This window comes from Scophthalmus maximus, chromosome 2 (genome assembly GCF_022379125.1).
Source record: "Scophthalmus maximus strain ysfricsl-2021 chromosome 2, ASM2237912v1, whole genome shotgun sequence".
Taxonomy (NCBI): Eukaryota; Metazoa; Chordata; class Actinopteri; order Pleuronectiformes; family Scophthalmidae; genus Scophthalmus; species Scophthalmus maximus.
This window is the reverse complement of record NC_061516.1, coordinates 3,686,979-3,712,125: the sequence shown is the minus strand read 5'-3', so window position 1 is coordinate 3,712,125 and position 25,147 is coordinate 3,686,979. Positions and strand designations below refer to the sequence as shown.

Below are 25,147 nucleotides of genomic sequence, written 5' to 3'. Positions count from 1 at the left end.
ATTCAAATAACATAATGCAAAAAACTCACTCTCTAACTGAATGAGTCAAAACTAGCAAACCTATACAACCGCTGACGAGGGTTCGCAAGAAGGCATGGCTTCAGATCTAAAGGTCACACTTCAAAAAGGCTTTAAACCTCTGATATCACGCATCTGGATCAAAATAAATAACTTAGTAACATAAACAACCTGGTAATCCAAAGGTTTCGTGACCAAGTGACTTCCTCCTACTGACTGCCTGATGAGTCACTCTGAAGAGCAGATCAGGTAATTGATCACATCTTATTGACCCTACATTGGCTGTAATTTCTGAATAAGAATGTTTTTTTTCTTTTCTTTTTTTGTTCTTTTTTTGGTGTGAAATCAGGAACAATCTAATATATTTATTGTGTATAAACATATAGATTGGGCTGAAATAAGATGAAATTGGCTGAAATTAAAACACAATTCTGAGAAAATCTGTCAATTTTGCTTTGCTTTGTGTCCACCCTGATAAATATCCCCTAACCCACTACCACAAAACAAAAGAAAGAGTGCTGTTATGTCCTAGCAAATGTTCAAATGCAAACATAAAAAACTTAAATTACTCTATTCTTGATTATACAGATCCATCTGATTTATAATCATTATTATTATTATTATTATTATTATTGGACAGAAAACAGAGGTTGACTCTGATCTGTTTCTGTTCTGCAATCACCACAATTTATGGAAGGTGGAAAAGAAACTGACACCCAGTAAATGACAGATGATTAAATGTGCAAAGGTTTTGGGCTCTGCTGTGAGAATATGGATGGAAAAAGGAGAACAGATTCACTCAGTAGAGCAGACACATACTGTAGGCACTGTGGAGTGAACAAAGTACACATTTTTATCAGGTTTTGTATAATTACAAGTCCTCGTCAGAACAAGCGGCTTCAGTTCTGCTCTTACAGTTAAGGACAGACGTCCAACACAGCAGAGCAGCAGGTAAATGTCTTGCAAGCAGTTCTATAAATAAACTAGAATCCAGTTCATACTTGGCTTAGCTGTGGCTGTGTCTCAGAACTGTACCGCACTGGGTGGGATGTCAAACATGGAGGGGTCGAACTGCTGCCCTTTGAAGGGCGAGCCTTCAGCATCCCAGCCCTTCTTCAGCATGTCGTGCACTTTCTGTGGAGACACATGGAGATGGGTATGTTATACATGTCCCCCGCTGGTGCTAATAAAGACCACAGTGCCATCTAGGGGTGACTCGACTTAACTGTAACCAGCTACCAAGTTATGGAACATAAAAACATTTAGTTGGCTATTTCTGATTTTTTAATCCTTTTCAGCATAACCGGGCCCAGGTTCCCAAGCACCCTGAAGCCCTATTTCACGTCTAAACAAAGTCATGGTAGCAACAATTATGTCTTTAATGTGTTCCAAATACAGAGCGATAGATCAAATGCATGGCTCATTTGAGTGCTGTCATAAATCTATCACTTTATTATCATCCCTTATGCACAGAGATAAAATAAAATATGTTTCATAATAACTATGAAACACCACGAATCTAAGTCCTTGAGGAGTTTTAGTGTTGCAGGAAAAGCAGTTAGAAAAAAAATAATCAGACAACCACTATAAAACACGTCCCACACAGCGGTGCAATTCAATTTTGAGTAGCTTTTATAAGTGATATATAAACATGTAATAAATGCTTTATGACACAACACTCATGTAGTTACAAGCGTTAATGAACGTGCAATAAACCCATAATGACGATAATCATATTTTTAAAAAAAAATATTATGGATTGTGTTAATATTACGTGTATGATAATATGAAGTAAATCAATCCAGGATGCTCTCTCTGTCTCTGTCCATTTGCTTTGATCGAAAGTGTCATTTACACGATAATAGAAAATGATATGCCCTCTCTCTGACGAGTGGGACGCCACAATAGTAGATTAAATTGCATTCTACTTAATTCAATGTTCCTATCAGGAATAATAGTAATTATTATCATCAGTCTATGATCACTCTGACCATCAATGACATCATAATCTATCTGCACAATCTTAGTAGGTTTTAGTCTTTTGTGCATAATTCATTTTTAAAAAATGGTTAAAGATGAAATTTTTATTTTTCACACTTTCTGTCAATGTTGTGATAATACTATTGTTGTGAATTGGCCACTATAATTGTCTAATGAAAATGTGATATTGTGACAGCCCTGTCAAGAACGTTTAAATTAGAAACTATAACTCCTCCTCGAGCAAACAAAAAGTGCAGGCTTTATGTTTGATTTAAGTTGTGTCCTCACCATTTCATGACTCTGCGGCTTGCCCTGCAGTTTCTGATGGTAGTCAAACGTGAGTCTGTCCAAAACTGCGTGCTCCTCGTCATCAACTGACGCCATGGAGCGTTCGCGGTTAATTTGGTTGATGTCGATCTCCGTCTCTCCTTTCAGCACTGCGTTCCACCAAACCTCTGAGGTCTTGTTGAGTGACAGCTGGAAGCCAAGCACAGATGGAAGCTGAATTAGAAGCTGTTCGTTGAACAAAAGGAGGAAGGAAGTGAATTCGAGCAGAGCGTTTACTCACGACCACACAGCTGCCAGGTTCCAGGCTCCACAGAGAGTTTTCAGTGTTGATCTTGTGGGTGAATTCTCCCTCCATCAGTGTTTCCTCCTTGGCTCCGTCCCTCACACAAACTCGGATGCTGCTGGTCTGCAGACTAACACTGACCTGAGCACAGCAATGGCAACATACAAATGCATCACACGCACCTGCAGTAAGTGAACGGTGAACAGTATTCCTGGTGTGGCGGGTGGTTGAATAACTCTGTTTACCTGTCTGCCCTTCACAACAGTCTTGGGCACAAGCACACGAACCTCCACATCAGTGTAGTCCTGAGACCAGCTGTAGTTTTCCCTCACTGCCCCGTTGTAACTGTCGGGATCACACTGAAATCTCTCCTGACCCCTGGAACGCATACACAGGAACATGTACACAGTTTTTGTTTGAAGTTGCCTTCTCTGCTGTTGTTTTACATGAATGTGAGTCACTCTACATGGCCAGGGTGCAGTAGTGGAAAGTAACTAAGTACATTCATCCAAGAACTTAAGTACAATTTTGAGGTATTTTACTTGAGTATTTACATTTTATGTCACCTAATACTTCTACTCCACTACATATAAAAGGGGATCTATTGTTATTTTATACACTCCATTCGATATCTTATTTTATTTGAAAGATGTGAATACTAGTTACTTAGAAAATATTATTTTACTTAAACAATAGAGCCAGATATATCGGTTGGCCGATAAAAATCAGGCCATATGAGCCTTTCACACTTTGCCGGTATGTGCTGATATGAAAACTGAAAGCAGTTCTTTGTCATTGTAGTCTTTGATAACAACATCTTAGGAATCCTCGCCAATCTTTTTTTTATTACATATATATATTTTTTTTTTAACTACCTGATATCATTATTGTCCCCCAAAAATCCCTATCGATTGGGCTCTGTAAAACATACATTTAACTTATAAAAAGAACATGTTGTAACATATTTAGCCAGAGGTATGTCATATTCTAATATTTCACAAAAAAAACAAAGATTAGAGAAAAGTCAAAAAAGTCATACATACATATTTCTGTATTCGAAATTTGTTTTTTTTTTAACTTATTTCCTCTGTCAATAATAATTTCATGCTCCCTCAGATTTTTGTGGTGACCCTTTGGAGGGACCATCCCCTAGCTTGGGAGCCATTGGACAAAACTACTCAACTGTATATGAAGTAGTAGTGCAGACACTTTTTACCCAAAGTGACTCACAATTGGGGGGCAGTGTTTGTCAACCATTCACACACTGATGACCAGTGTTGTGCAGTAACTAATTACCCAGTAATATATAACTGTTATATAATTACTTTTCCCAGTAACTACTAGTGTAAGGGATTACAATTTCCGAAAAAGTAACAGTAATGCTGAATTACATAGATGCAGACCAATGCATGTGCATTTACTGAGTTGCACCTATAATAGGAGATAATAATGTTGTCTTCAATCAACTGAAAAGTTGACATAGTCGTTACTCACTCCTCTGCTGAGTTTGTGCTGGCTGAAGCGCCCTGATCTCCTTGAGCTAACGGCCCTGGAGCGCCGCCGCTGCTGCCCTCGGGCTGAGGCCTGGCGGTCGCTTCTGAGGCTGCAGGGGCTGCAACATGCCCGGCATCCAGCGGGGAGCTCTCCATCTGCGCTGCCTCTGTGCCCTGCTCCTCTGCCTCCTCGTGAGGCTGACAGGCGACCTCCAGCTCCTGAGTTGCTGGAGGAACACATCTACTCTCCACTCTCTTCTGCATCTCGCTCAGCTGTCTCTCTCTGTCATGCTCTGCCAGCTTCTCAAACAGCTTAAATGTCTGTGGGGAAAAAGTAAGATCATCACAGATCAGGGCTTGAAATTCACTAATATCCAACCCATTTATATCAATGGCAGTAGAGTAAATCCCGGAAACATCTGTGTATTTGCAATACAGTAGCACAATCTACATCCTCTAAAATGATCACAGTGTTGAATCAACACGTCTTTAAAGGTCCAGTGTGTGTGATTTAGGAGGATCTCTGCAGTAATTAATTACAAAATACTGTTTGTGACTGCATGAGTTTTAATAGTCAGTACAATGGGATGTTGCTACTTCTTCTCTTACAACACTGAGTACCCCTGCAATTGATTGGAGCACCAGTTCCTGCCATGTGATTGGCTGATATTTGCTTTGAAGCAAGTTTCTGCCACGTGATTGGCTGTTATTTGTATAGAAGCAATTTTACGCCAGGTGGAATTAATTTAGGCAATTTTCAAAAACAAAATTTTAATGATGAAGGAGTAACATAACATCTTTACTTTTTCCATATATTGGCAATGAACATTAACACTTTCCCATAAAAAAGTTTCAAGTAAATCAAAATAATCCTTCTTAGGAAGATATATAGTCAAAATATAAAAAGTGTTTTTTTAGCAGTGAAGCTATATTTAGCAAGAGCTGTGGCACTCAACTTTTTTTCCATGACCATATAACTTCTACATGTGATAGAACTGTAGTAATACTACACAGAATCAATTTTGTTTGCAAGGAAGTGAAAACCAGCGGAGGCATTCGGGTACTGTAAACTTAAAATTGATTACTGTTAACATTCAGCAACAACTATTAACATGAATACATGTTATACATGTATGTATTGGCATGTTTTTTCTACATGTTATCCTTAGGGTGCCTTGGATGTTCAGTACAAATTTTAACCCAATGCAGTGGAAAAATAAGAATTAGAATAGGCTTAGACTACACACAAAGAATGACAATTTGATGAAAATCTTTAAAAAATCATTGCTAAAAAAGTGTTTGGAGTAAAGCTGTAGGGTTTTGCAAAGTCGCATGAATTTATTAGTTTATACATGAATTTTTCCAAGAAAATCCATGATGTGGGAACTTGCAGGAACTCGTGGAGTTGGCAGGGAATGACCCTTGTGTATTTTAGTGAAATATTTTCATGGAGTTTTAAACATCTGCACCCATAGGAACGCATGTGTTCTGGAAATGGCTTGAACATACAGCTATTGCAAAATGCTGCCGCATTATGACTTACAACAGAGGTTCCTGGGGACATGTTGAACATGAATCTGGTGGATTTAGAGAAGACTATTTACTTTATTATTTGTACTGCATTTTCAATATCTCCCCCTAAGACACATGTGCAGACTGGGTATTATTTCAGCAAGGAGTTGTTTCAAAATGCTGCAGTAAAATTACTTGAAACCTACCACAGAGGTACCTGGGGACATATTCAACAAGAAATTGGTGGATTCCGGGCGAAAACAATTTGATTTGTGGGGTTTTAATGTAATTTTTTTAACATCTGCCCCCATAAAAATGTAGGTTTTGTGTGATTTCAGAAGCGATTTTTAAAAAATGATAATGTTAATAAATCTTAGCCTAATATGATGTTGCAATGATGGTAGCTTCTTAAGTACACGTAGATATATGTATTTGATTAAGAAAATGATTTTGGAAAAAAAAAAGATATAGAAACTTATCCGTTTAATTCTTTTGCACATAGACAACACATGTATGCACGTCTGTGGTGCACTTGAAAGCACCATGATGTTCCTTACAGACGCGCAAAGGATATTTTTTTTTAAATGTAAAAAGAATCCGAAAGTGTAAATGGCGTGACCGCAGCGGATCTCTGGCTGTAATTTCTGCGGTCCGGACAATTCATATCGCTCTTATGCAGGTTGCAGGGACAGTTGAAAAATATCCATCTAACATGCTGACAAACTTCACCTTGAGCACCATCTTCTCGGCCACGCCAGGGGGGAAGCCCATCTTGTCGCTGGGACTCGACAGGAAGCGATAAAAGTCCGTTTTACGGTACAAGAATCCAAAATAGACCTGAAGGAAGTCCTGGATGTTTCCAACGTGTTGCAGGATTCCCAGCAGAGCGTTGTCGTACATCTCTGTCATCTCCAGCGGCGACGCCATCGCGGCTGCTAGCGTTTCAGTCGACCCTTTGAGTATTTTTACCAACGATTTATGTGTGAAAATAAAGGGCCGTATGTTACAACGAAAAATAAACAACAAGAATGTGCTGTACAACGTTTCTGGACGCCCGTGTTCCTCTTTCCAGAACAATAATAAAACTTCCGGTTCTGTATTTTCGAAATAAGTGCACAGCCGCTACAAATACGGGAGTTACACAAATATATAATGCACCCAAAAAACAAAAAGTATGATTGATAAAATATTCTATATTATTTGTTTGTTGTATAGCATTTACAATTAGCATAATATCATACTAATATATTTCATAACATGTTTTACGGAGGCTACCCTTTGACTGAACACTTTTATTTTTCTCAATGCGGTTGGTACATCCCTCTAGTCGTCCGGTGGAAACAGATACCTGGCTACTGAACAAACAGTTCCAGTTTACAGGCACATTATTCGTGAAAAATATAATGCAATTTTGCGATTTAGACGCGAGTTTAAAAAAAACATTTTTTGGAAACATAGTTGTAACTCCCCTTGAAAACCACAACGATATTGAAAAACAAACAAGTCAGAGATTAGCGTTAGCTCTTTTATTTAGCATAGTCCGATAACAACGGATCAGAAAACATGGCGGTGTCCTTGAGCAGCACAGGCAGCGCGAGGCTGCTGGTAAGAAAACAATATTTTAAAGTTGAATACATTTATCTGAAATAATCTCGACATTCCTCGGATAGCTGTTAAGTCCCCTGCACAATTTCAGCTTAATGCACCGCCACGCCAATTAACAGCTTCGATTTCGTGTGTGGTTGTTAACCGAGGATGAATTAATAATTCAATACCTCTAAACTGCTCTTTTTCACAGGCGCCTTGATACACTGTTTTTGTAAACTTTGTCAAAAAGATATCTTATTTCTTAATGAACATCGCAGCATGTAAACTTAACTATTAGTGTTACATCTTATGTCAAATATGTTTAACATCCGTGAAGTGCATGTGTAATTGAAATGTGTAAATTTCGTACTTGTGACTTAAATGTGTACTTGTCATGTCAGGGTCATGCAGTGTTGGGAATTTTGGTCCCTGTCAAAAAACTATTATTTATTTTTTTTCAAACCTCCTCTCAGCACTCCTTGTAGTAACGTCATTGCTTCTTTTTTTCACTCTCAATGTGTTTCCACTGTTTCATCTGCAGGGCGCCTTAATCAGGGCCGGATCATTATGCAGCTCGTCTGGAAGCAGAGGTCTCCATGTCACCGCAGTGTGCTGCAAGGTAAACACTGAGCACCAGACATAATTGAAGTTGGTTTGCTCGCTTACAAATATCACTGGGTGTGTGTGTGTGTGTGTGTGTGTGTGTGTGTGTGTGTCTTGTTTTTGGACTCAATGATAAAATGTAATTTCAGTGGTGGATCTGTTTGTTTTTCTTGTCTTTCATACAGTTGACAGTGCAGCACAGCATCAGTGCAGAACACACGTTTCCACGTGTCATAGCACTGATCATTCTAACTATTCAGAAGTAAAGCAGCTGTTTGAAACCTGTGATTGTCTGAGATAACCACTAATTCTGCTCTCTGAGCTAAACGGGCAGGCTTTCTTCTTGGGATAATGAACATTTTACACCCATTATTTTCACGATTCTCGCCGTTCTAGGCACACAAACAACATTTTATGTTGATTTCCTCATAAGCTCGCGTTTATTTTGTGACGCTTTCTGCCTGTGTTCACATGTCAATGATGACATTTGCACAGAAACCCGTCTATAGCTGTTGGCGATCAGGTGGTTTGTTACATACACCATTTAAGACTGCAATATAAAATGCACTTAGATAGGAACATCAGGGCATATTGAAGAACACCTTTATGGATTAAAGTTTCATATTAATCAACAACGACAATTAGTGCCAAGCTGTTAATATGTCTAATACGTTTTCATACAAATTCTGTTTTTGTAGTCATATAAAGCAGTAGACTGATAGAACCATGAACATCATATACTGTAGGTTTAGCTTGGTTATGATGTCCAATCAGTAACTCGTATATACACTGAACAAAATTATAAACGCAACACTTCATGCGGTCTAATCAGCATCTTGATATGCCCCACCTGTGAGGTGGATGGATTATCTTGTGCTCACTAACACAGATTTAGACAAACTTGTGAACCATATTTGAGAGAAATAAGCCTTTTGTGTACATAGAAAAAGTCTTAGATGTTTGAGTTCAGCTCATGAAAAATGGGGCAAAAACAAAAGTGTTGCGTTTATAATTTTGTTCAGTGTATATATAGACTATATAGTCTTTTTAAATTATCAGAGGACTTTTGAGCACACATGCAGTAAAACACATACACACCTGCCAAACACTTCACTATATGTAAGAGGTGGTCAGAGAGAGAAACAGGATTTCTGTGTAAACAGGACCTCACATTAACAATCCAGTAAAAAAACACTGAGTAGGCAAATTCTGCCCATTTGGGGATTTCCATTAAAGTGGAAGTAGGCACAAATGAGCAATTTTGCTTTCAGATCAAGGCTCAGCGCCTACAATTTATTCAGTTGTCTACTCATTAGTATGTTTTACTAAGAGGTCATCTTATAGACATTTGGACTGTTGTGCTGTGCTGACATTTGGTCTCTTTCTTTCTGTTTTGTCTTCAGAATCGAGCTGCTCGTATCCGAGTGGGGAAAGGAGACAAACCCTTGACCTATGAGCAAGCACTTCACCCTCATCACATTGGCCATCGCAAGGGATGGCTGTCACAACATACCAGTGAGCATGACCAAGCTTGTTAAAGAGCAACTTGAAGCAACTTTATGTAACTCCTTAACTTTTAATTAGCTGCTTCAAAACCGTTTTGATGGTACATTCTTCCTTGTAACAGGTAGAACAGCCTGTGTTATTCCCGCTTTGTGCTCACAATGCCTGATTTTGCACCATGTAAATGCTTGAACCAAGATACTCCTCCAAGAATTGTCTTAGTCTGTGGTTCAAACAGCCTGAATCAAGCTGTGCAAGTTGAAGAGTAATGCTGAGCTGCAGATCTGTTAAAAAGACTTAAACGTCATTATAAATGTCTCTGATATTCTGCAAGGAAACTTTAATGATCATATCAGAATTCTAAATGGAGCTTGGTGTGTTTTTTACAGCAACAGCTCTTCTTGTTCAGGAAGCCAGGTGTCATGAGGAATTTACACTTTTTCAGTTCAGTGAGTGGGACTACACAGTCAGAGCTATGGTCAAGAGATTTATAGGCTTTGTTTTCTGTACATGAAACACACTTAAATTCTCAGACATAATTAATAAAATGCATACCCGCACACGTGATGTATATACCCCGATCAGGCAATGCTATCTTTTTTAAATTGTAATAATGGCATTTCATAATAACATCATCATGATGACACAACATCATTCTTACCGTATGATCACAAATTATTTTTCCATCAATATAAGCTTTAGGTCATTTCTAGTCCTATAGGATGAAGAGATACCAGCAAAAATGCATTTGAATTGTACTTCTGTGACTCTTCTCTCAGGCTGCAAACCGCCCCATCTCCAACAATAAGAAAGTGCAGCCTTAGAGGTGAAAACCTGGTCTGCCAAGATATATATACTAGCTGTGATCTCAGAAATAACCATAGGCTTACCTACTCCAGTGTCGCCAAGTTTTTTTTACAGAATGCAAATCCAGAAAATCAATACGGTCAGCGGTTTAATCCCAGCTTCCCATCGTGTGAATGCTGATATGTCCTTGAGCAAGAAACTTAACCTTAAGTTGAGCCCTGTGGCGGCTCTTCCGACAGTGTGTGAATGTGACAGGGAAAGCGCAGTAAATAGCAGCGTTGTGTGTGAATGGGTGAATGTGACCTGTCCTGTAAAGCGCTATGAGTGTTGTTAGCTAATATAAATGGAATATATTTGTAAGTAACCATTCTGTACTTAAATGATGATAGAACTTAAGTTGAAATATTACCTGTGTGTATTGTATTGTACTTTATGAATCAGGACAACCCTCCTTCCCATTTTCACCAGGTAACCTCAAAGGAGAAGAGGGAGCAGCTGAACGTACCATAGAGGACGTGTTCATAAGGAAATTCATGTTTGGGACTTTCCATGGCTGCCTGGCCAATGAGATTGTGATCAAGAGGCGTGGCAACTTGCTCATCGTGTGTGCTTTAATGTTACAGCAGCTCCCACCAATGAAGTTTTACTTCTTAATTGGCTACACTGAGTCAATACTGTCTCACTTCTACAAATGTCCCGTCAAGTTAGAGATTCAGACCCTGCAGGAGAAAGCTGTGTACAAGTACCTTTGATGCAACTGTTCAGTGTCAATACAGAATAAATGTTTCTCCTTGAGATAATCTACCACAAGCTGCAGTTTAATATTGTATTCAATTATAACTCATCTTCATTCTTACACACTGAATGATGCCACCTGTTTATAGTTCCCCCATAAATAAAAGAGAATGCAATCATTTGAATGTCATTAATTAATACGCCTGAAATTATAGCAAGCACAAGTTTTCATATTTTCATAGTTTCCATACCGCATCACGTGACTGGGTAGCTGTTTTTTCTGAAATGGTGATGTTTTGACCCACCATACATGATCAGTGAAGTGATATGGTTGATATTTTGAACACGGATTGCAATGAAATTGAGACTAAATCAAACCATATGCAACTATTAACAACTAAAAATGTGACTCCATACACCTGGGCTGCCAGTTCAGCCAAGAAGTTTGTGTGCGTCACGTGCTGTATCTTTTGTGTTGCTGATCTCAGTGCACAATGCCGTCATTTTGTTGCTGCACTGTCCAAAGTGCAAACACACATTCTAAGTCCTGTTGAAAAGGGTGAAAGCTTAATTTGCCAATGAAAGAATGGAAAGAAGAGCAAAGGCGCCGGCATTCCGTCTCTGAAGCCATCCGCTAAGAGAAGAGTCTGCTGTTAAACTCTGGAAGAAGGAATGATGTGGTTCTAACTAAGCTGAGACTGAAAGCCATCAGAATCCAAGACGGTCTGTGTCGTCAGTGTGGAGATTTGGAAACAGTCCACCATGTAGTTTACTAATGTAATAAATACAGTAGTGAAAGGCAACCGTTATTCAGGGAGTTTTCTTCAATTAGTTTTCAACCTGTTGGTTTTTGCTTTTCTAGTGGGACTGCTTTCTTACCCTCTCTGACACAATTTCCCTTAGTCTCTCCCTAAGTCAATACTTTTGGCGGAAATCGATGGCAGTTTGATATCATAACATAAGCCAAAAGCAAAATATGATATAAATAACACCAAAACATGAACTCACACAGTTTTGTTAAATCTTTTAGTCCAGGTTTTTAAATCCAATATTGTCTGAAAATTTTGAGTCAGTTTGTTTAAATGTAATATTTTCAGGATTTGTTTAATATGAATATAACATTTTGCTGAAATAATTAGAAAATTAATATATATTATTGTAAGTAAAAAATTCCTAACCAAAATATTTGATCAAAAATAACTTCAAAGTTGACTCCTTCAATTAAATATCATATTGCATAATATTTTGTTCTTGTACATTGATTTATTTTATTCAGCTTCCTATTTAGCAGTTATAAGCAGTGTTTAGACACACAAGCAGATATAAGTCCAGTTCTGCTCATGGTTTCTTCCTGTTAAAAGGGAGTTTTTTCTTCCATGGTTCACCAAGTACTTGCTCATTGTGGGAACTATTCGGTTCCTTTAAATTGTTACTTGCACTTCTGTCCTGCCATACTGCATTTCATCATTTCATTATCATCCTCCGTACATCTATGTATGTGTATATATATATATATATATATATATATATATATATATATATATATATATATATATATATATATATATATATATATATATATATATATATATATATATATATATATATATATATATATATATATATATATATATCCACCACAACTGTGCAATATATAATTCTGTGCAAAACATATTTATTTACTACTTCAAATCCAAACCACTACACATAGCCTTCTTTCACAAGGCAATATTTGCACTCAATGTATATAGCTTTTTTAAAATAGTTTCTTTCTTCTATTTTCTATTGTATATTTTGTGATATTTCAACCTCTTTCCCCGATGCCTTCACTCTTGATGCTGCTGTAACAAGTGAACTTCCCCGGCATAGGATTAATAAGGTCCTATATCTTATCTTATCTTGCTCAACCTTGCAATGTAAAGTGCCTTGAGATAATGAATATAAATGTATTAATCAACAATTTACTTCTCCTGTGGGCCCATGGTGGAGGCTGCTGTATAAGCAGATAGTGAATGACAATATAGTAAAGCACTGTTAAAATAAAATGGGTGAATGTGACATGTAATGTTAAGTGCTTTGAGAGGTCGATTAATACTAGAACACCTCTTTATAAATTCAGTCTGTTTACTTTGTTTTTGCTGTGTAATTCTAATGAAATATAGAAATGACGGTACATTTAAAAGTTCTTTTTTATTTTGAATCAGTTTCATCACAGTGCAAATACATTCACATTTAAGGCACATGCTCTTGGTCAGTGCAAATAAAAAAGCACACAAGACCAGGTGAAATTTCCCTTGATGAATTCCTCACAAAAACACACAAGGCACTTTTTCCTTCTTCCACACGGCTCTTCAATAATACTATCACTAATACTCAAGATTAAAGTTTCAATTTTTTTTAAATCGGAGGCACAAAACTGGAGAAATAGCTGAACACACAAAATGTTGTCCATTCTTTAAAGACTTAATTTAAACATCTTTTACTGAAATGGCTGCATAAATTTGAATCAATTATCAACATGACAGCAAAAAACAGACAAACAAAAAGGCTGTAGGTTTAGTAAAAAGGAATATTCTGATATTTTGGGAAATCTTGCCCAAAGGTAGAGTAGTTAGTTACAATTCTTACATCTGTGCAGCTGTTAGCTTAGCCCAGCGTAAATACTGGAAACCTAGGAAAACGGCTGGCTTGGCTCGGTTCAAACACCAGAAGCTGTAAGGCTCACAGATATTTTTTCATTTTATATCTGGTTCATGTCATTTTTGCTTCAAAATTAAAAGTTGAGGTTTTCATGCTGGGTTTTGTCCCAGCTCAAGAAATAGAACCACACATACCGTGAGCCTCAGTAAAACTGTAAAATGAGTTTTTATACAAATTAAACTAATATGACGAAACATATACACTAGTGAACGGTTTCTGGTGGGTGGACGTAGTCAGCTTTGGACAGCGCCAAGCTAGCAGTTTCCCTCCATTACATTTTCTGCTAGGCTACGCTAACCATGGAGGTAGCTTTATATGAAATGGAAGAACATGAGTGGTATTAATCTTCCAATACACTGGGCAAAAAACCACTGACTGACTGACTGACAATGGTATGAGGAAGTCCAATATGACATACAACACATGAAAGCGTATTGTAATATATTATAAGCATAGCTTTAAAAAAATCATTTGGAGAAATACACTTAATTGCTTTCTGTTTGAGGGTTCTGTACAAAAAACGTAAGGATAAAAATGACAAATCCAATTTTCACAAGGGTTCTTTCCTGTTTATGTCCTGGCCAAAACAGATAAACCTTCATAAAACTGCAATGTGTAATTTTTACACTTCTGTTTATTGTACAGAATAAACAAACAGGATGTCACGTGTTATCAGGGAACTGCAGAGGTGCTGGTAGGTGGATTTTGTTGCCTTTGGACATATCTGTTTCCCTCTATTGCCAGTCCTCGTGCTAAGCTAAGCTAACCACTTGAAACGCGTGAGTGGTTATTATATTATGTTCTCATAACTCGTTCTAGGGTGAACCATGATGATGTCATTGGACGTTTCATACTCTACTGGCTGGAAATAAAAGATGAGGAAGAAAACAATGAAGGGGTCATGTGATGGTGTGATCCACCATTTTTTAAACACTGATTACTTTTGTTGTGCACTATAATGATGCATCCTTTAGTTCAACGATTCAACCCAAAACTTGTGGGAGGGTTCCCTGGGTTCCAAGAATCCTGAAGCGTAAGCGGTTAAAGAACTAGAGCTGATTTGGTGCAAAAGTAAGTGTGGTGTAGTGGTGTTTGACAGCTTCTTGGAGAATGTAAACCGCTCAGCGGCCTCTTCTTTACTTGATGTCACGGCAGCTGTCCCCAACACAGGACTGGAGCTTGATGAGCCGCTGGTTCATCGCCTGCAGGAGGGCTGGATCCACCTTCTTCACAATGTTCTCCAGCTGGTGGGGGTCTGACGACAGGTTGTACACCTCTACAAATGACTAGGGCACACAGGGAGAGCAAACACTAAGCTTCACTTCTGTTTTCACAAAGCGACACACACACACGTACGTCTCGAAAATAGCAGACAGAGTCACGCTCTACCTCACTGTCGGCAAACTCGCAGTACTGGAGGTTGTTTTCACTGTCGAGGGTCCGGACGCAGGCGTAGGTGTTGTTGTAGGCATCTTCACACACACAGTCCGGGAAACATTGCTAAAGTAAAAGAACATTTTAGGTTAATGCCGCAACTAAGGTTTGCTGTCATTGTGTTTTTTTTTAGTATTGGTGCCGTCCCCAGGATATTTCATCAGTTCCCCAAATTTGGTCCAGATTGAAATATCTCACTGCACTTACAGATAGTCCAGGGCCTAATTTGGGACAAGCGGGATCTGTTGTTGGATGTCCCTCTCCAGTGTATTCAACCAGGAAAAAGGGACGTGCACTGCCATTGCGCAGTGAGGGAGCCTAAACAGAAAACCTAAGTTCATGTTTGGAAAATGACAGCAGTGCAGTGTGTAGGAAAACATTGAAGTCAATTAAAAGATTAAAAATTGAAAAAACAGCTGACCATCTGACCGAGGAAAGACTGCCCATCCACGTTTACAGAAGACAAGTTGACACCAGATATGTCCAGTATGGTCGGAGTCAGGTCAATATTCAATACTGGAGCCTGAAGGAGTCATGCAACAAACATACAGTATATGCATAAAACAATGCTGAAAATACATCAGGCTCAAAGGAGTACATGCAAAGAGGAAAGCAGCAAATGTCTTGTGACCTGCAGTGTCTGGTTTGGTTTGATGCCAGGGCCGCGGACCAAGAGCGGGATCCTGATGTCAAATTCATACAACTGCCTCTTATCAATGGGAAGAGAGAACTGACCTGAAACAGTGAAGGCCGGTGATTACTGTGAGACGTCACTGAGAAGCGTTGCATTGTATTAAAGCATATGAGGACTAACTGGACATGCTCAGACCTGTGTGGTAGCCATTGTCTGAGGTGTAGAAGATGTACGTGTTGTCCAGTTCCTTTATACTCTCAAGTTTCTTGACCAGCATCTCCACCATGTCGTCCACAGATAACAGAGTCTGCCACCTGCAGGAGAAATAATTGTTCTCTTCTGATTAGTTTCTTTTAGTTTGAATGTAATTAATACAAAAACACCTTCATATGTAAACATTAAGTTTTTAGTTTTTTTGCCCTGATCCGAGTCCTTTCACATTGGGTATCTGGTCTACTTAATCCCACACCTCATTTTTCACTAGCTACTTTTAACATGCGATGCAATATGTCGTTTTCGGCAGCAAGGGGTCTCGCAATCAAAGCAATGACAAAAGGAGGACTTCAGTGAATTTGTGAAGTAGCATGTGATTATGGATGTTGTTGTCATCATTGCAGTCAGCTTCTCCTGGTTAGGATTCCTTCAGTGTTCATAGTTCAGGTGTCTTTTTTACCAGAAGCTGAATTATCCTCAGAGGTCTCCTACTCTCCAAAACAATGCAACTTCACAGAACATCTCCGAGGGGCTGCGAGCTGAGCTCTCTGACTTAGTCGTCAGAAGTCTGATGACTAAAATCCTTCATCCAGTTAAAGTGTATAGTTAAAAATCACCAATATCTAAAAGGTTTATCTTAAAAATGTTACTTAAAAGCTAAAAAGACAATTTTGACTCTTCTGGCAGACAAACCCAAATATGACGCCATTGACTGGTAATCTGGACTGGAAACATTTGCGATAATCGAAATATACAACTCAACAACACAAATTAGATAGTTCTAGTTATTTTTTTAAGATATTTAAACAAGGTAACTTTTAATACAACATGAAAAATACAAAAACGATGAACTTAAATTATTGATATAATATGAATGAATGAAAGTGGGAGAATGTGACTCCTGAAACTGACATGAGGCGATCAGCAAGACTTAGGGTGTCTCACTCTGCACCCAATTGATCACACTCAGATATCAGTCCCCTAAATATGCCTGATTATTATTCCCGGCATTATTCCCTGGGAAAATATGTGAAATTGAAAGTGATACAAAATTCATGGATCCGCGCTTTGTCCAGATCCACACCAATATGTAATTGTTTTTCTTGGTTCACGTTCCACCAAGTTTCATGGAAATCCATTTTGTGATTTTAGCTGTAATCCTGCTGACAATCGAACCAACCAACCAACCAATGGACAAAATATAACCTCCTTGGTGGAGGTAACTATACATAATATACATTTTTATAATATTATTTCTAGTTAAATCAACTGTACTTTTGAAACGACTTTCCATATCACCTCCGACACCACCCAGCAATGATGTCATGGGTTCCTGGAGTTCACCTGTACATCACTGCTGCAGGGTGAGAAGTTAAACCACTGGAGGTCATCGCAAATGTAATTGCTAGAACCACACTTCCTGCATGGCTATAAAAGAGGATTGTTTAAGATGTACCTTTTCCTGTATGCATTATCCAGGAAGGTCAATGAGCTATTTGGCATGGGGTTGATAGGCTGGCGCAGCAGCCAGTGTTTGTCCTGAATCAAACAGACAAATAGAGATTGGTTAGGAGGACAATTTAAAAAGCTGTGTTAAGACTTCCTGATGTAATAGTCATACCTTCCCTGGTTTGTCAAAGCTCCCGTCTCGAGGGGCTTTAACATCGCCAAAGTCATTCTGGTACTGAGGCGCTGCCGTCCAAGGGGAATGAGGAGCCGGAGGAGACAACATCAGGAAGAAGGGATGCTGAGGGCTCCTGTCATCCAAAAATTTAAGGGACCGGTTCGCCTGCATCACAAAACAAATCAAGACTGAATACACTACTGCTGAACCTGCTGAGCCATCTGTGACCCCGATATTTATTGTAAATTTATTGTAAATAGTGTGAATTTTTGTTCATTTTATCTTATTCTATTCTATTTTCTTTTCTTTTCTTTTATTCTATATTCTCTTTCTAATTCTTTTTATATATGTTAACTGCTACATGCACCTTAATAACACCAAAAAAAAATCCTTGTACATAACCTGTTACTTACCTGGCAATAAAACTGATTCTAATTCTGATTCTGAACAGAAAACATGGAGAAAACCACAGCATCTTTGTTTGACAGAACAAGCACCAGATATTAGAACAACATTAAAATAAATGTGATGAGTGAGCTGCAAGAACAGGGAATTTGCAGCACTTGTGAGTCATTCTAACCACAAGACAGTACGAAATTACAACTGGTCTCTTGTTGCTAAACACGTTTTTAATGTCAGTAAGTGTTAAATCACTCTACTCAATGCTAAAATATGTTTGGCTGGAAATTCATCCATCTAACAAGATGGTTGTCTTTAAAATTTAACTCCAAACATTTTTCATTAGATTCTCCCTAATTTTGTTTCGATTACAAATAGGCAAATAGCATTTTTTGCCAGATGAGATTTAAATAAGAGACTGTAGTACTATCATGATCCTAAAACAAAGTGGAATTAAACAATATAATCAAAAATGATATATGAATAAGACAACAGTAGATAACTGCTTCTCCAATGCACATTTAAAACTGTATTGGTCCCCCATTGAACCATGCTGAAAGTAACTTCTATAGAAACTAACGTATTTTTGCAACCAGTGGAGTCGCCCTCTGCTGGTCTTTCGAGATAATACAGGTTTTAAGCACTTTCTGCAGTAGCTTAACTTTCTACACACACACACACACACACACACACACACACACAGTAGCATAAAATATATAAATATATTTTTATATACAGTCATTGTTTCTAATCAGGGAAAATTCATGCACTCACATGCTGCCAAACATACAGGTTACCATGGTTACTAGATAACCTTGCATAATTACAGTCTACATGTCGCTTCCTCCGTTTGCCTTCACAGCACAAAAAATACCTGCACACAGACCACGACTTGCGAGAACTGCACTTAATGGATAAATAGACAAAAAATAGTTTTTCAAGTGAACGACTAATTACGTGTGAGAGTGCCCTATATGTCTGAAGTATCTCCAATTATAGGATGGACTGTCATGGGACTTTGTATAGATTTTCAAATTCCCCAGATGATTAATCCTAATAACATCTTCTGGCTCCACCAGCAGGAAAAAGTTTGTCTTACCCAAAGAAATATCTCAATATCTACGAGATTTATTGGCTCAAATCTTTGTACAGACATTCATGCTTCCCAGAAGATGAATCTCAAATACACAAGCAATTACTTGACTTTTCAGGGTTTTCCCCTGAAAAACAAAGTAGCATTTTGTAAATACTTTGGATAATTGTTCCCCTTGAGATGCTTCGTGATAACGCAATCACTAAACTTTTCCCTACTTTGTTTTCTGACCAAACACATGCTAAACGAATTACATCAGCGTCGGCTGTACATGCTCATTTGCAAGTATTAGCATTTAGCTCAAAGCATCACTATGTCTAAATGCCGCATCACAGAGGAGCTTGCATGGATGTAGTCCCCCAACTTGGAGGTGTAGTGAATATACCTAAAGCACCCATCAACGGAGAGCCTGTTCACTTGCTATTAACATGATTATACCAAAATCTGCTGCAATTCACCTAGAGGGCAGTCTCAATGTAGTTCCCAATGCATTGGAGTGAATGGAGCTAAATGGCTTAAATAATTTACACCTTCTTTTAGACAAAACGGGCATATCAATCAACTGACTTGCCCAATCAATTTCAATTTCTTACTGGGATGGTGACTTTAGCCCGTGGCATTCTGCTCAAGCATGCTGATTGCTCAGTTAAGTATTTACGACTGATCGCCACAGGGCCCCCTCCCTCGATGGCACTCGGAATGAACGACGTGGAATGACCAGCTAAAGGAGGATCAGGAGGATCGTCAGGTTTGACAGCCAAATGTAAATCTGGCTAATGCAGCGTGTGCTATGGTCACGGTCACGCGCACACACAACCAGGCATTGGTGAAACTAAAAGGATGAATGCCATAAAGTGTCTTGTGATGTGTGACGTCAGCAATACTATCAGAAAGTTATCCAACCCTGTCAGATTTATTTTAATTTTTTTAACCATTGGTTTTTTGGGGGCTACAGCGCAATAGGTCCACATTCATTCTGTCCACTGGGGAGTGGAAGCTCTCCCTATATTAGAAATACTCTGTGAGTACCTCTTTAAGTATTGTGTTTCTTTATAGTCTTTGGTGCTGATAAAAGCACTAACATTACTGCAGGGACATTTCAAGCCAGCGGTGCGAATGACAAGGGGAAGTTGAGCTTTCACAACCTTTATTTAGAGCAGAGGAGGGGGGCAGCTGGCTAACAGTCGTGTCAGCTGATGATGACGACATGCAGCAGTCGTATGAATCCATGACACAGAAACTGACTTAATAAGAACTTCACTCAAACACTCTAAAATCGAAATGTAAATAGTCACACGGAAACGGAACATCCTTCGTACTAGCCTCTCCTCTTTCTTTTACCCTTATTCACCATCTGGCTGTTGATTAACCTTTCACTCTGCTGACTGGCAAGCAAAGAGGACTTGTTGGACTTTTTATATTTCTATGACAGCCGCTGATTCAGACAGTTTGGAGGTGACCAGCATTATTCGCCCTGCAAATTCTTAAATAAACCTCCCAGTACAGATGTCCTATGGCATGACATAGTGCTGGTCACAGGCTCAGTACAAGCAGAAGTCATTGCAATCCAACAGCCAATGTTGAGTGCGCGATTACAACTCACTATGAGGTCGGTGAGGTAGTCCTTTTCATAACTGTCAGTGTGCTTTTCTTCTTTGCCGTTGACTGACAGCGTGTAGTTGTAGTACTGTGAGTTCCCCACCTGCAAATCATAGCAAAGCATAGGTTGTGACAACTCAAGTACCTGAAACAAGAGTGTGTGTGTGTGTGTGTGTGTGTGTGTGTGTGTGTGTGTGTCTGTCTTTGAGACTCACCAATGCATGCCACTGGTCCCAGCCAGGAGGAATGTGGCTGACGTCTCCTGCATCTTTCTTACCATACTGGTGGCAGAAGACATTCAAATCATGTTCACCTTTGTTGAACACGTACACTGTATATAAAGATGGGCACATGTGGTACGCGCCCCAACCATTCAGCTATCAGGTCACCCCGGCTCTACTGATCATCGAGCATTACTCAGAAACAAATCAGCGTGTTGTAAACTGATGAAAGTGTGAATCACTGAAGAGGCGCTGCAAATTTGTCTCAGACTGAACTCACACAACTTACAAAAGTCAAAGTCAAGCTCATGTGTTCAAACCTGGTTAAGATATTTTCCAGCGAAGAATGTCTGGTATTTCTGTTTGCTCAGGTAAACAGGGAGGGCCTCGGATTCGGGACCTTTCTGCCACAGAGGACTGGAGCAGTTCCCAGACAGAGAGTTGTTCCTCACCTCGTGGTTGTGGGGGTACAGACCCGTCAAAATGCTGCTCCTGCTGGGGCAGCACAGTGGCGTGACTGTATACTTCAGACGAGTAGGAAGAGAGGACAGCGATAAGAGGAAGACCAAAAAAAGGAGAGCAGGCGGGTTTGTTCATCCAGTTTCAACATTTCACATGTGACATGTAATCATAGGGGAATGTAGTGGTGGAAGAAATACTTCAGGAAACAGAACAACAGCGTTACTTTTACTATACTTCAAGTATCAAAAGTAAAGCGATACTTAAAATATCAGAAGTGAAAGTACTTATTACGTGGTAAAATATCTCCTATCACTGTTTTTCCATTAAATATTCCAATATTAGATTGTTAATATCTATGCCTCTCTACGTAGGCAGCAGGTACCGTAGAAGCTACTCCAGGTAAGGCTGGTTTTAAGCCATGTTTGGTAATAAAAAAATATAAATAGATACAAAAGTTAGCCATGGTTTAAAAAATCGATAAAAGTAATAATGGTAAATCCAAATTTTGATGTAATCCAAATTCTGATAACTTTTACTCATTATCTCATATTTTTTGCCTTGGTAAGTCAACATTTTTGACTTACTGCATCACAATCTTGACTTTGTCTAGTAATTCTAACTCACTGAGCTCATCCTACACCCGACACCAAGGAGTGCCAAGTGCAACTTTTCCAGCCCAGTGCTCACATTGTTCCAACATTATAATATCAATCCACCAGGGTGCAAGTGCACCTGGCTTCTAAAGGTAATGGGAGATGGCACTCTGATTGGTTTACAGCATGTTACACACAAAACACACCCATGATTAATTAAGAGACTAAGTATATCTGTTTTTGTGCATGGTGCAGCCGTAACACTTGGACACACCCTAATGCACTTTACACCATGAATTTAGGTAGAGACCCTTATCTACCATACGTACACTTTTGAGTTAGTATCATGATCTCATACATTTTGGCTTGGTATTTGTGAATATTGAGATACAAACTCATATTTTTCCATGGTTTGTTCTCTATGGGCTTTAAACAGTTTTTTAAAAATGAAACCATGTGAGAAGTTCAGAGGAGAAAGGTCTGAGAAAGACCTGGTATATGACGCAGGAGTCACGAGCCAAACCCATCGGGGAATCACAGGTGTAATCATTAGCTATACATTATTTCTAATAAACCGTACCTTTAAAGATTGAAATTATAGCTGGGAGACATACATAGTTGAGCAAAAATGACGTAACAATATTTCCCTCTGGAATGTAGCAGAGAAAAAGGAAGTGCCTCAGAGTTAAATATAGGACTTGGGTAAATGTACTCACAGCGTTCACAAATGTTGCTCCTGCATCTCCTATCAAGGTTTTTGTTTTCTTCATAGGGGTCTGCAGGATAGAGCAAGAAGAGACAGACATGCAAAGTGAAACATCTCCCAATATTCAAAGATTAAAGCAGACCTCCGGCTTCCCGTTCAGAGCGGAACACAAATTCTTTATTACAGTCAGTGAATACATCGCTCCATAATTCATAGATGCTGTGGGTCTATGACCATTAAATTAGAGACATTATGTCCTCTCAGACTCCAATCTACTCCTGATGGCACCCAACACTCAACACTTTTGAGTCCACCCTTGACAAATCCCTTGTTAAATTGATTATTACTGTGTCAACCTCCCCTGTTAGTCATGGCCTGAACAAGCAAGCACAGCAGCCAGCGCTCTTTCAAACATGGCGGACAAATGGGTCCTTCCATTCCCAAGCAACAAAGGGTCCAAAGGGTGGTTCCTTCCAGGCCCAACCTATCCCCCGAGTCATTACGCACTGGTAACAAACTTTCTCGCACCATGTGCGACTGCAGCTCTACTGCTTCCCAACATCGGTAAGGGCAAAACACGCTGACCGCCAGATTTCAGTTCAGCCTTCGCCGACGAAGGCCACATGCTCAGGATGCAGCCCCTGAATTGGGACACAGCTACTGATACAAGGAGAGTGGAAAACACTTCCCTCATTTATAGCTGACAGAGGTGGTAGAAAAGTTTTCCTCGTGTGCTTTTACTAAGGTAAAAGTTTGAAAACTTACTTTTCAGATCAGGATTTTACCTATAAAACATATGATCTGTCTGTAAAATATGAAGCATTGTTTATTCAAAGCATATATTTAACTTCAAAAAAGGAACAATACTGAAATGATGCTTAATGCAGAAGTAATAATACTAATAATATGATACATATAACACTCTGAAACGGGCCATTTTGCATGATGCAGAATGTTTTGAAACTAATACGTTATGTTGTTGTACTTGGAGGTAGGATTAGTGGTTCCAGTACACTTTTTGTAAAATTCTGCAAATGTTTCCTTTTGCTCTGCTATCTGTCCATTCTGTGCGCGCGCTGAAAAGAAATGTGGTTTTCATAAACAGCCCTGGCAATGTATTTCTCCAGAATCCCTAACCCTACCATTAGGGTAAAATGTGTTTTTTTTATATAATGTACAGTTAATGTACAGTTAACTATAACTTGATTAAAAAGTCTTAATACTCATTCCATCAGTGGCTGACAGCCCAAACAATATAAGATAGATATTTTTGAAGTATTTTATGCTGCTATGTCAATACATCTTTTATTGTTTTTTAATTATATTATTTGTATTTCATAGTTGGATTACTTGTTCTTGCCCCTTTTATTAGTGTTCCTATATTAGATCAAAGCTATTTGAATGTCCTTGCTTATGAATTCAGTTCTTGTCTTGGCAAGAGGCCATTAGACTTGTACAGCCCAGTTTTCAAGCTTCAGTTTCTATAGGCTACTTTTATGAATAATAACGATTTTTTATTTTTATTTTATTTTTTTAAACCAAGTACAATTAGGTTGATTGAACTTAGTTCAAGGTGACTCCCAGCACAGTATAAAAGCTTTATATGCTTTTATAGTATTCTATATGCTTCAGTGGGAGCTCGAAAACTTTTGACACGCGCATGTCACTATAGCAACAACACGTGTCTTCGTGGTCGACACAGGTGCGGCGAGTCAACTCACCATCCCGCCCAGGTGGACATCCTGATCGTCGGCCAGGATGAGCACGACGTTGCTCGGTTGGGCCCCTCCCGCACACCTGACGCAGCAGGCGAGCAGCAGCAGCAGCAGCGTGGAGAGTGTGCGGGCCGAGGCTCGTCCTCTCCCCTGACGTCGTGTCCTCGCACCTGCCACGGCCCGGAGGCCGCCGCGGCAACGGCCCTGCTCGGGCTCCATGCGTAAAGCGACTGCCGGCGCGTCCTGCGAACCTCGGTTTCGTTTTCCTCAACTTCCCTGCTGCGCCGGGGGCGGGGGCGTGTGTGTGTTTGTGTGTGTGTGTGTGTGTGTGTGTGAGTGAGTGTGTGTGTGTGTGTGTGAGTGAGTGTGTGTGTGTGGGGGAGTGTGTGTGTGTGTGTGTGTGTGTGCGTGTGTGTGTGTGTTCTAGCTGGACGAACACGTCGAGCTTCAAAGTTTGAGGAAGTGGAGTCAAGTGTTGGTGATCATATGATCGGACAGAGAGGGAGGAGAGAGGACAGAGGACACGGTGTACAAACACAGACGTTACACAACTTGACTCATAAACACTTCAAAAACTCCAACATAAGGAAAAGGGTTACCAAGTTGGGGCAAGTCAACACTTTACCTGGCCCTGTCATTGTTGATCGTTCATTTAAAAAAAAAAAAAAGCAGGAGTAATTCATAAGAAATGAAATGAAAAAGGCTAAACTATCATTTTTGAAATATCCCGTCAAAAGTAATGAGACGCGCAGGCAAAATCACTTTGTCCCAAATTGTGAGGTAATCACTCAACATCGGAAGTTGACTTCCAAACCACAAAGCGCCAAAACTATAAAACTTAGAACTCGGTGGTTTAAGATGAGTCAAAAATTATGAAAAAAAATCGGAATCATATCTCAACATTTTGAGAACGCGGACTCAGTATTATTGGCCAAGTAGTTGAGT

The 25,147-nt window shown here is 39.2% G+C and overlaps 3 protein-coding genes across 4 annotated transcripts; 1 reads left to right on the top strand and 2 right to left on the bottom strand.

Moving 5' to 3' along the window:
* Nucleotides 1–848: 848 nt before the first annotated feature.
* nudcd3 (NudC domain containing 3) lies at nt 849–6,664 on the bottom strand. Its single transcript, XM_035625788.2, has 6 exons — nt 6,304–6,664; nt 4,064–4,383; nt 2,815–2,947; nt 2,567–2,710; nt 2,287–2,475; nt 849–1,152 (listed from the first exon to the last, which is right to left on the bottom strand). Exons 1-6 carry the CDS (start codon nt 6,499–6,501, stop codon nt 1,042–1,044), a joined length of 1,095 nt encoding a protein of 364 aa, XP_035481681.1. The 5' UTR covers nt 6,502–6,664; the 3' UTR covers nt 849–1,041.
* A 241-nt stretch (nt 6,665–6,905) lies between these two features.
* Nucleotides 6,906–10,988, top strand: mrps24 (mitochondrial ribosomal protein S24). Of its 2 annotated transcripts, XM_035625789.2 has the most exons (5): nt 6,906–7,179; nt 7,703–7,780; nt 9,168–9,279; nt 9,657–9,716; nt 10,543–10,988. In XM_035625789.2, exons 1-5 carry the CDS (start codon nt 7,138–7,140, stop codon nt 10,824–10,826), a joined length of 576 nt encoding a protein of 191 aa, XP_035481682.1. In that variant the 5' UTR covers nt 6,906–7,137; the 3' UTR covers nt 10,827–10,988. The 2 variants fall into 2 exon arrangements, with proteins under 2 accessions (XP_035481682.1, XP_035481683.1); XM_035625790.2 differs by lacking the exon at nt 9,657–9,716 and having other exon boundaries at nt 6,912–7,179.
* A 1,992-nt stretch (nt 10,989–12,980) lies between these two features.
* gnsb (glucosamine (N-acetyl)-6-sulfatase (Sanfilippo disease IIID), b) lies at nt 12,981–24,588 on the bottom strand. Its single transcript, XM_035624405.2, has 13 exons — nt 24,209–24,588; nt 22,498–22,557; nt 21,047–21,250; nt 20,721–20,786; nt 20,510–20,608; nt 17,412–17,579; nt 17,247–17,329; nt 15,773–15,891; nt 15,575–15,678; nt 15,365–15,466; nt 15,151–15,261; nt 14,899–15,009; nt 12,981–14,795 (listed from the first exon to the last, which is right to left on the bottom strand). The coding sequence occupies exons 1-13, from the start codon at nt 24,419–24,421 to the stop codon at nt 14,646–14,648; spliced, it is 1,590 nt and encodes a 529-aa protein (XP_035480298.1). The 5' UTR covers nt 24,422–24,588; the 3' UTR covers nt 12,981–14,645.
* Nucleotides 24,589–25,147: the final 559 nt, after the last annotated feature.

What these genes read in the sequence shown, in the direction of transcription:
- nudcd3 (XM_035625788.2), bottom strand. Translation starts at nt 6,501, where the DNA reads ATGGCGTCGCCGCTGGAGATGACAGAGATGTACGACAACGCTCTGCTG. An exon ending in AGCACAAACTCAGCAGAGGA is followed by an intron (nt 2,948 to 4,063) that starts GTGAGTAACGAC and finishes TATGCGTTCCAG; the next exon opens with GGGTCAGGAGAGATTTCAGT. An exon ending in AACCTGGCAGCTGTGTGGTC is followed by an intron (nt 2,476 to 2,566) that starts GTGAGTAAACGC and finishes CTTGGCTTCCAG; the next exon opens with CTGTCACTCAACAAGACCTC.
- mrps24 (XM_035625789.2), top strand. Translation starts at nt 7,138, where the DNA reads ATGGCGGTGTCCTTGAGCAGCACAGGCAGCGCGAGGCTGCTG. An exon ending in TCACCGCAGTGTGCTGCAAG is followed by an intron (nt 7,781 to 9,167) that starts GTAAACACTGAG and finishes TTTTGTCTTCAG; the next exon opens with AATCGAGCTGCTCGTATCCG. An exon ending in ATTTACACTTTTTCAGTTCA is followed by an intron (nt 9,717 to 10,542) that starts GTGAGTGGGACT and finishes CATTTTCACCAG; the next exon opens with GTAACCTCAAAGGAGAAGAG.
- gnsb (XM_035624405.2), bottom strand. Translation starts at nt 24,421, where the DNA reads ATGGAGCCCGAGCAGGGCCGTTGCCGCGGCGGCCTCCGGGCCGTGGCA. An exon ending in ACTACCTCACCGACCTCATA is followed by an intron (nt 17,580 to 20,509) that starts GTGAGTTGTAAT and finishes TTTGTGATGCAG; the next exon opens with GCGAACCGGTCCCTTAAATT. An exon ending in AACCAAACCAGACACTGCAG is followed by an intron (nt 15,467 to 15,574) that starts GTCACAAGACAT and finishes TGACTCCTTCAG; the next exon opens with GCTCCAGTATTGAATATTGA.